Genomic DNA, 11,132 nt, shown 5'->3' on the forward strand with positions numbered 1-11,132 from the left:
CTATTTCTTAAAAAAATAAAATAAAATAAAAAAAATTATAAATATATATATATATATATATATATATATATATATATATATTTGTATATTTTGTTGTATATTGTGTTGTGTTGTGTTTAAAACTGAAAACCTTAATAAACTATCAATTCTAAAAATGTCAAATCCAAGTGAGAAGGCATCTTGCTGTCTCACCTTGAAGAGGAATAGTCTACTGGTGGGATCTTTGAGCTCCAGATCAAACCCAAAGGAGGCCGAGCGCTCTCCCAGAACCTCCACGTGCTTCACGTTCGTGATCGACTCAACGTACTGATGGGGGCGTGGAGGGATGAGGTGGAGGGGATGGAGGGAAGGTGAGTTAAACGCTATGAGATAAAATCAGGACAAAAGGCTCCACATTCGTATTCATTTTTCAGAACGTTTTGCTGATCTCACGCGCCTACGGCCGTGAGACCGGAGTTAGCGGCTATTAACTTTTTTTCAACACTGTTTTCAAATCCGTCGTACTCCAAACCTTGGCCTGCTCTTCCAGTCGCTCCTGCCGCTTCTCCTCCATCGTCTCGAGGGCCGAACCTAAGTCTGCGACGCCGAACTCGGCGCAGATGCGTTCGTAATCCTCCCGGTCGGCGCTCATCATGACTTCCCAGAACCTGTCGCCCTGCCCGCGCACTCTCTTTGTCGGCTTCTGTTCTTCTTGGCCTAGAGCGCCACTGAAAAATGTGCGTGGGACGTCAAAGCGGTTTGAATGGCTACACGAGAAGGCTCCAATGTAAAAAGGACCCGCATAAAAAAAAAAAAAACCTCTTTCCTGAGAAAATTGTAAAAGTTGACCTGCTACTGTGAGGGTTCACGGTGTTAGAAATAGCAACGGCGGTCGTCTTTATCTCTTACGTTTTCTTCAACATTCTCCTGAAATCTGCCGGGTCTGTTGAGGCTAAAGAAGAAGCAGAATAGTCACAAGTCAGGAAGTTGTTTTTTTGTTTTTTTTTTGGTGTCGCCCTTTTCATTTTATTGCAGATCTCTGCATTTATTCTGTATTTCTCCAACGTTTTGACCGCCCATGCGACCACTCACTGAGTTCCCGCTCCGCCGTAGCCTTCTGCCTCTTGAATGTAACTACAAAAAAGTAGTATTACAGAAATTACCACACACACGGACACACACACGCATGCACATGCGCAACACTTGTATGGATACACTTATATGGAAACACAAAGGATGACACAATGGTGTGAAACAGTACATTGAAATTTTAATGCTTACCCTCAATCACATTCAGCTTTGCCGTGCAGACCACCCTGCCATAGTGATTCGCAGCAAAACATTTGTATGTGTCCTTGTCTTCGGGAGACACTTTACGAATCTATCAGTAATAAACAAACATGCAGCAGGCCAAGTTCAACACGTTGCCCAGCGATAACTAACTTGAGACAGGAACGGCTCCCCGCCCTACAAAGCTTTCACTCTGGCAGCTGAGATGCGACTTGTCACTCACCTCCAGTGAACATTCACCAGATGCTTCATTGTATTTAGTGTGGAATTTGTCACTGTCTGACAAATTCCCTGTCGCCCTTTTCCAAGTCACTTTGGGACGTGGCACCCCTTTCACCACAGCCTTGAACACAGCTAATTTTCCTGGAGGGTTTTTGCAAATATTGCATCTTTTAATTTCCACATCTATGATCTATGATCATCTTTGGGGTCATCAGGTAAAAAGTTGCAACAAAATAAATCAAACTCCAACAACACAGCATTTGTTTACAAGTTAATGTGATAAGACATAAATCTGTTCCACTGTAAGTTGTTCATAAATATCTGACGCAGGACTGACGACATCAGCACGCCCCACATCACGTTAATTAACAAATTGAAAATACTGTAAAGCGATCTTTGGCACTTCAAGTTTAACATTTTGACACTTCCACTTGTCCTGTATGAGGCTCCGTGAAGACGGAGGAAGACAGACGAGTGGAAAGTCCTGATAAAAGTAACTTTTGGATCAATCACTCTCCATAAGCCACCAGTACCTACTACCCAAGCCATTACTTCCCGTAGGTGACCGTCTTCTTGTTCAGTGCCGCCACCCGTGGCCTGGACTAGTATGGCATTTTGTATCTTGCGCAGTGCCCGTTCAAAACATGTCGCGGTGACTCGCGGTGAAAAACACAGTGGAAATACCCTCTTTCAATGGAAGAAAAAAAACACCCAAGTCGCTCGTTTGGATAAACACGCTGTTCACTTGTTTATCGAATGAACGGTTACCGAGATGATTGAAGGACATACATACATGGCAGCACTGAGCGAGCAAGGTTGATGCCAGAACTTTAATATGCAGGAAGAAGGGATTTATGGAAGTGATCATTTATATTCACCACAGAAATGTATAAGGGACAAACATAAGTAACAAAATGTTGTGCTTGAAGTTACAAATTACTTTAGACGCACTTCTTTGTCAATTTGTAAACGAACGTGATGTCAAACTAATCGTTGGCACACAGGACTCTGTGGCCAGATGACGTCATCCGATCCTGTGTCAGGGCCTCACGTCACCACACAACTCAGTGGTTTGATCCACCAAACACACATGCAATTCAAAGACGTTCCAATGCGTTGAAATCGTCTTGTTTTACTACGAGTGACGAATCTCACCTTCATGGAGATTTAACGGGGTGAGCTTGCGCTCGAAATCCGGGGTGGCCTTGCCCTCGGGTAGCTGCACCTCAAACTGTGTGATCATCAGCCCAGAGAGTTTGGACCTCCTCTTGAAGGCAGCTGCACATAAAGCCAGCAGAAAAACAATAGTTAAATCAAATAATAGGATCCTGTGAATTAAACAAACCTTGATCTGATGTATAAAAGTAAGTGGATAATGAGGGAGTAGGGCAGGTAGAAGTAGGTAGGTAGAAGGGGGGGGGCTTGGCCAAAACTTCTCTTTTTCACCAGCAGGGGTCAGTCATGCCCCACCCCTCCCTCCACTAGTAAGTAGTACAGGGATTTGAACCCAGAGATGGACCACACCTACACAGCAGAGAAAGAAACCAAAACACTCAAAAGGACACAACATGCTGCAAGAAGGGAACAAAATATGTAATTTTTAATTGCATATATGCATATACAGTATGTATATACACTCACTGAGCACTTTATTAGGAACACTATACTACTACTGGGTAGGGCCTCCCTCTGCTCTCAACAGTCTCTATTCTTCTTGGCATGAATTCCACAAGATGTTGGAAACATACCTTTGAGATTCTGGTCCATGTTGACATGATTGCATCATGTAATTCCTGCAGATTTGTCAGCTGCACATTAATGCTGCGACTCTCCCGTTCTATCACTGCCCAAAAGTGTTCTATTAGATTCAGATCCGGTGTCTGGGAAGGAAACTGAAGAACACTGAACTCGTCATGTTCATGAAACCGGTCTGAGATTAAGTTTTCTTTGTGACACGGTGCGTTATCAAGCTGGAAGTAGCCTTTAGAAGATGGTAAATTGTGGCCATGAAGGGATGCGCATGGTTCGCAACAATACTCATCGATTGTGGCATTCAAGCGATGGTTGATGGGTATTAACGGGCCCAAAGTGAATGGGGCGCCAAATGTAAAAATTTGGTTACAATTTTCTAGGTGCTATATTTTGAATATTAAGCTCATTTTCCTCACATTTGAGACAGAAATTCATGTACAACAGCATACTATATGAAAAAAAATTATGTTCAATATTAAATCTAAGTATTAAATCAAAATTGAAATGTTAAATGTTTAATCTAAAGGTTTAATCTAGATTTAACATTTGCATTTAACATTTACACCATTACACCACCGCCACCAGCCTAGACTGCTGGGTCCATGGATTCATGCTGCTGGTGCCAAATTCTTAACCTACCATCTGTGTGCCTCAGCAGAAATCGAGATTCATTAGACCAGGCTACGTTTTTAGAGTCTTCAACGGTCCAGTTTTGGTGAGCCTGTGCCCACTGCAGTCTCAGCTTTCTGTTCTTGGCTGACAGAATTGGAACCCGACGTGGTCTGGTGCCGTTGCAGGCCATCCGCCTCAGGGTTTGACGTGTTGTGCATTCTGAGATGTTTTCCTGCTCGCCACAATTGTACAGAGTGGTTATTTGAGTGACCATAGCCTCTCTGTCAGCTCCAACCGGTCTGCCCGCTCTCTGTTGACCTCTCTCGCCAACATGGCGTGTGCTTCCGCAGCAATGCCGCTCACCGGATGTTTTTGTTTTTGCACCTTTATGAGTAAACTCTAGAGACTGATCCCAGGAGATCAGCAGTTATAGAAATACTCAAACCAGCCCGCCTGGCACCAACAATCATGCCACGGTCGTGAACACCGAGATTACATTTCTCCCCTTTCTGATGGATGGATGAACATTACCTGAAGCTGCTCACCCGTATCTGCATGATTTTATACATTGCACTGCTGCCATTGGCTGATTAGATAAATGCATGAATAAGTAGGCGTATGGGTGTTCATAATAAAGTGTTCAGTGAGTGTGTGTGTATATATATATATATATATATATATATAAATATACATACACACACATACACTCATGGAGAAGTTCAGTAAACACAATGTTTACCTGTTTTTAAGAAATTCACTTTCACAATTTCTGTTCTTTTATTTTATGCTTTTTTTTGTTTGTTTGTTGGAATTGATTGCCTAAAACTTGCTCATTACTTACACAATGTTTTCAGTGCTAAACAACTATTTGACATTGAGTTGTTCGGCGTCTGCGTTGCCTTCTCACTGCAGAGGTAGGGGAAACTTCTTCACAGTCATGTTTCCGACGTGACATTGACTGAGTGATCAAACCCGTCTCGGTATCTTGCGGCTCAGAAGTGTGCACGCGCGCTGACACAGAGATACGCGGTTTGCAATCTAAACAGGAGCATTTCAAACACCGGTGTCTTTATGGAATTTGCTCTGTAATCCCCTGCCAAGCTCTTGGCGTGTTGATCACTTTCTCATCCTCCTTCGGATGTGCAAAGATTGGGGATCACATGGCGACGACGAGAAGAGTAGTAATAGGAGAACCACTTTCCAAACAATCTACCTGTCTCACTAATTGGACACGGGTGTTCAAAAAAAAAAAAAAAAAAAAAATCCAGCACAACAGCAGAAATAACTCCAGTGTTATCAAACCACAAAAAGACAGGACAAGGCACAAGCAAACACAATGTACAATAATACCTATCTCAATAGGTATTATAAGTCTCAATTATTAACAATAATGGATTCAGTACAAGTAGTGCCTATGTTTGTTTGTCTACCAGGGATGGACAGAGTGCTCATGCTTCTTTTCACCTGACTTGTGTCCAGACACCTCATTAAAATGCTGAATATATCGATGAACAAGGGAGAAACCTGGATGTCAAGAAATAATACTTTGTCATTTATCAGGTCATTTGAAAGTGGCATGCACACACACACACACACACACACACACACACACAGACACACACAAACACACACACGCACACATGCACACACGCACAAACACACACACACAAATGTCCCGAAGAAGCTGCAAATTGGACCAGACTGACCCTTTAAATACATTTTGGAGGTTAAGGAAACCGGCACTTAAATTGGTTCAAAACTGAATGTGTCTAGTATTCTGTATACACCATTTATAAAGAGGCTATTTCCCCTTGTTGTGTTTGTTTACCATAGACTTTTGAGAATAAAATGAATAAATATATTATATTATACTATATTTTTGAAGAATATGATACAGTGTCACCAGTGTCAACAAAAGGAAATAAATTGCATGTAGAATTTGTCTGAAAATCGGAAGAAAATTGTCTAACAGAGGGACAGGGAACCTTTTCTTTCACATTGTTGTGTGTGTGTGTGTGTGTGTGTGTGTGTGTCTGTGTGTGTGTGTGTGTGTGTGTGTGTGTGTGTGTGTGTGTGTGTGTGTGTTTGTTAGGGACAGAGAATGAAGATGAGATAGAGGGCACCAGGGGCAGAAGGAGTTGAAGTTGTAAATAGTGAATATAGATTTTCTATGAATCTGAGGTGTTATGGCACACGGATATGATCCCTGCCAAGCTCATTATTGGGCAGGAAGCGTCCTGAGGCCAAGGGTACTGCGGACAGCCGGCAGCCGCTTTAATCCAGGGATGTTGTGTTCTCATCAGAGAGCCAAAAACTCTGTCTGTATTATTTTTCTTTTTACATTTTGTTCAATGCGGGTCCTGCTAATTGGGGAAATTTATTACAAAGTTAACACAAACCTTTTAAATCGCCTTTGTCCATGATCTTGACATTCATTACTCGTCCCAGTGGGCCGACGCAGGTTTTTTGACTTTTTAAATTGCTTTTTGTGTCAATTTGTGCCGTTTTGAAGAATGTTAGCAAATTGATCTCTGCAATAGTTACGCTGCAACAACAATTCAAATTTAAAAGTAAACTAAGTGTTGAATATAAAGTGTAGCGATTTGTTTGACAAGAGTTATCATTAAATTTAATTCCAAATAAATTAAAACGCTTTAAACTTATTATGGCAGCTGTAAATGGTAAATGGAATTAATACAATAATAATAATATAATAATAATATTCTTTTAGTTAATGTGAAGTTGATACATTTTCCTATTGAAAAATGTTATTATCAACTTCCATAGGTTGCCATGGACTCCATAGATGACAGCGTAAAAGCAGAAATCTTGTCAAGCACTCATCGTGGCTTGTTATTTTTTAACCCGCTGTCTCTCGGTTCGAACAATTCCCTCGGTGAATCCTCGAAAATTAGAGTTCATCGGGTGGAGGAGAGTTATTCGGGTTCGGGAAGTAACCGACGCGTCTTTCATTCCTCTAAAGTGTTCACTTGTTGTACCGTTGTGTTGAATTTCTCTTGTGAGATAGTACAACAGCTCCCAGAGTGTATAATTCTGTTGAATATTTGATGCAGGAATAGTACTTCTTATACACTTTTAATGACAACTCTGACTTTGTGCTACATAAAGTATATAAATGAGCTCGCTTCCCTCGGGTTTTCGCTATATATGGTCAACAACTCAAACATTACACTTTATTATTTATGTTTTCTACATTAAAAATGTTAATAATAGATGAAGGAATATCGAGTGAAAAGACATCTAATATAGCATAGAGGGAGATATTTATGATTTGAGAATTGGGTCTTCTGTGGCAAAAAAAATAAATAACTTGGCAAAGTTTATTTTATTATTTTTTGTAACTTTTTGTTTTGATGCATCGTTTGAAAAGACTGAAAAGTAACACGTGAATGTGAAGTGGAAGAAGTTCAAATCCTTTAAATAGGGCTTTTTCCTTAATTTTATCTTCCATTAATGAAACACTGTCCTTTGATTTAAACATAAATAACATTCTGTTTTTACCTTATTTTATTATTTACTACTTAGTCTAACTTTACTTAATATTTTACTCATGGAAATGTTGGACATCTAATCCCAACAGGAGAATTGAAGAATTGTATCAGTGTACCTGTGTATAGAGGATCTGTGTAATCTGTAACTACTTAAGAATTTAATTGATTCAAGAGCGGTGGAATGATCGTGATAATGACCTAAAATAATTTGATGAGGAATAATCGTGGTCCTTCGAGGTACACATTGTTGTCCCAAATTTGAAAAAAAAAATTGTTATGAAGTGATGCGTAGCTTGGGGAGCTAGTTCTGTCGGACAACTTGACGGCGCCACGCGCTTCCATGCCCTCATCGGCCGGCCAAAGCAGCCAGTCCCTCCTGCTCCGCCTGCTTTTCTCTGTTGCTGCACTCCTTCCACCTCCCCTGCATCCGCCCTTGGTTCTCTACGATTCTAATATTCAATGGGGGGAATTCAAGCTCATCGCTCCTTTATTTTGAGCTCACTATGTACACCTATGTTTGCTGTGCACCTCGCCGTGAGTGACGAGCTGTAGTGCCCAGATGCCATACTCAAACGATGCATAATAAATAAAGATCATTTTGTAAATGTACATAAATGCAAGAGTTTATCTGTCAGAAATGCATTTTCCTTTTGTATTTTATTACTTTTTTACCCTCTATAAATGTCAATTCTTCTTCTTCTTCTTCTTATTCTTCTTCTTCTTATTATTTTTATTATTTTTATCATATTATTATTATTATAATAATTATTATTATTATTATTCACCATATCATTTGGATGTAGTCAGAACAGCACTGTACCTTGACCGCCATTCCTGTCCCTTATCTTTGACCTTTTCTGCATTTCGGCTGAGGGTCAGCGAACAGGACGGTGCTCTGCAGAGGTGGAAATAGAATGTCAGCTTGGGCTGGTGCTCTTCAGCCACCCATGCGGCAATGTTGCCCGTTATCGCGAGGAATTCTGTTTATGGGTGTCGGCTCAACTTTCCGAAAGTAAAACGGTCAGAAATAGTTTTTACAACGGCCACACTAAAGCGCGAGCCGGTGGGCGCACAGGGACACGGTTGCTGTCACTTTTATTTATGTTATGACAGGCTAATAAAGAAGTAATGGCCGTCATGTTAAACCTTTCATAACACTGACTAGACACATGGGACGGGAGGGTGGGAGGGCTCGGGTGCCCAAGAAAAAAAAAAAAAAGAAAAGGCATAAGGACCCCCATCTCCGGTTTTAGGCATTTTGTCGCTCTCGCAACCTGTTGGGGGGTGGGGTTTAAGCAAGGCTGATAAAAAAGGGCACCATGGGGCAAATGGGCAGGTGCTTGGGCACCCAACCTCCCCCTGGCATGTGCCTTTTCTTTTTTCTTTTTTTTAGCACGTGCCCCTCTTAACGTCTCAACGCGGGCCTGACACTGACGCCGACATTTGTCTCGATGGCCCATAAATCTCAGTCCTGATGCCCTTGTTTACATGGACAGGAATTTCATTGATCATTAGAATTGAAAGAAGGGCGGAGAAAGGGAAAAAAAGAGAGAGTACGTGCCGAGAGTACGTCGAGATTTTATTTCATACATTTCAGATAAGCAGTTAGTTATCCAGATGAATATGGTATTAATAGTCAGGCCTTACTGGGCCTGCTGGCGTCATAGGTTGCTGAGGTTGTAAAACTGCTATCGCAGGTATTGTAAAAATGAGTTACGCACCCGAATGGAATTATATACATAAGACGCTCTGAAGGTTATTATTTACGGCCAGTCTAGTTGGTGAATTGTCTGCATTTTAAAAACTTCACACACTGTGCCGAACATCGAAAAAGTAGAATAGACCTGTGCCGCATATTGTCCTTCTGTTGATTTGCTGTTAGTCCCTTTAAATTAATTGAATTGTGGTAACAAAAATTTTAAATACAAGAACACCAGACCCAATATCAATTAAGGCAACAGTGTACTGATGTCACAGCCGACGAAGATCCAGACATTCCTGCCACGCCACGGCCGTCTCGGCCTTGTACAAGAATTTGTGCTACCAACACGGAGGAAACACGTTCCGCGCGCTATTCTTAGCTGCCAGACGGAGGTGACTTCATGGGATTACACATCGGCTGAAGTAAGACGGCTCCTCGCTGAAAACCCTCCATGTGAAATAAGATTAGATAAAAGTTTATTCATCTCCGTAGGGAAATCCAGGTGTCACAGTAGCAAAAAAAAAAAAACACAGTGCCAGTCAAGACAGGGATGAGAAAATAAGATGGAGATAAAGAATAAATCGCAAGATAAAAGTTACCTGTACTTTCAGAGAGGTAACATGGATTTGAGCAGTGTTACACTAAAGTAAGTAAGTGCAGGTAGTAGCAGCAGTGTACTTATAATGTGCAATGGCATCACAACGGCATTACAGAGAGTGTCAAGTGTCAAGTATATGGCAAAGAATCAACTATTTATAGTGATTTAAAATGCAGGGTAGTATTAAAATAACATACAAGATAATATAATATTTAGTAGTATGATGATGATGATGTGATGTACATGCAATATCAAACCAGCAAGATCACAGCACATTATCCGTCTTCTCGAATATTATTCTCAAATTTAATTAAGATTCTTTTGAATTATTATTATTATTATTATTATTATTATTATTATTATTATTATTATTAGTTATTTTTTGTAATATTTTTATCTGGGCTATCATTGTTAGGACAATTTCGTTGACCACTAAAAGTGAAAAGAGAAATGAAAGGCTGCAATCATGTCTCATATTAGTGACTTTAATTAGTCACATCAGCACATTGGTACAAAGGCATTCCCCTCTCATAGCGCAGAGCACAAGGACGTGGCGTCCTCTCCTCGGCCTGTCCTCGACGTGATTAAACAGCACGGATCGCTCTTGAAGGAGCCCAGAAGCCACTGAAATGTTTTTTTAAATCATCCCTCAATAAGCTGTAATCCTCCCAAATATCATATCACGGTGAAGAAAAGAACCCCACACCCCACCCCATCTACCCGTCTCCCCGTCTCCCAAAGCAAACAAACAAACAAGCCAGTGAAAATAGAGTTTACCTGTCAAGTGCTCTGTCCTCAGCCCTCAAAAAACTCACACCGCTTTTTATGGATCAGGCCACACACACTTCGTTGCCCCTCTCGGGATTTGCAGGATATTTAATCCTTTTTTTTTTTTTTTTGAGAGAGAGAGAGAGAGAAGTTTTGATTGGATTTCGATGCCTGAGAGGTGATGTCCAGACACTGGACTGGACGGTGGAGGAAGGAACAGGGGGTTCTGGGTGTTTCAGACAGATGGATGCTGGGAGGCGAAGGCTTTTATATGAGAGGAGATGAAAGGGGGGAGTAGAAGAGAGAGAGAGAGAGAGAGAGAGAGAGAGAGAGAGAGAGGGTGGGTGTATGGTGATGAGGTGAGAGGGGGAGACGGATTCCTGCAGGGGAGATAGGGTGAGAGAGGGGGCGAGCTACCGATGCCTGCACGACTGTAAAGTCGACCTCTCACACTCGCGACCACTAATCGCAGCTTCATCGGTTCTCAGTGGTTGTCAATCGAAAATAATTACAGAACTGGAGATTTTGCGGGTTTTTTTCGTCAGCCCTTTTAATGGAGTGACTGATTTCTGGTTGCTGTGTATGTTTCTAGTTATTTCTTGTGTTTCTTATCTATTGTTTCTTCAATGTCTGAAATGAAATAATTATCAGTCAGTATCAATATCAGTACCAATCAGTATCAATCAAGTAATATAAA

General features: G+C 41.1%; 1 protein-coding gene across 8 annotated transcripts in view; it reads right to left on the reverse strand.

The window, feature by feature from the left end:
* Positions 1–10,664, reverse strand: part of LOC307241461 (immunoglobulin-like and fibronectin type III domain-containing protein 1) — a 24,527-nt gene extending 13,863 nt beyond the window's left edge. For 6 of the 8 annotated variants that reach the window (XM_080015576.1, XM_080015575.1, XM_080015573.1 and 3 more), the window contains exons 1-10: positions 10,445–10,664; positions 8,188–8,262; positions 5,320–5,379; positions 2,647–2,769; positions 1,493–1,632; positions 1,261–1,360; positions 1,072–1,113; positions 889–931; positions 512–707; positions 193–306 (exon numbers count right to left, since the gene is read on the reverse strand). In XM_080015576.1, the coding sequence (XP_079871702.1) occupies positions 193–306; positions 512–707; positions 889–931; positions 1,072–1,113; positions 1,261–1,360; positions 1,493–1,632; positions 2,647–2,769; positions 5,320–5,379; positions 8,188–8,230 (861 nt within the window). In that variant the 5' untranslated portion in view covers positions 8,231–8,262; positions 10,445–10,664. The remainder of the gene's footprint in view (positions 1–192; positions 307–511; positions 708–888; positions 932–1,071; positions 1,114–1,260; positions 1,361–1,492; positions 1,633–2,646; positions 2,770–5,319; positions 5,380–8,187; positions 8,263–10,444) is intronic. The other 2 variants (XM_080015577.1, XM_080015578.1) reach the window with 2 other exon arrangements.
* Between the last annotated feature and the right edge of the window lie 468 nt (positions 10,665–11,132).

The sequence above is a fragment of the Zeus faber genome (assembly GCF_960531495.2).
Source record: "Zeus faber genome assembly, chromosome: 15".
Taxonomy (NCBI): domain Eukaryota; kingdom Metazoa; phylum Chordata; class Actinopteri; order Zeiformes; family Zeidae; genus Zeus; species Zeus faber.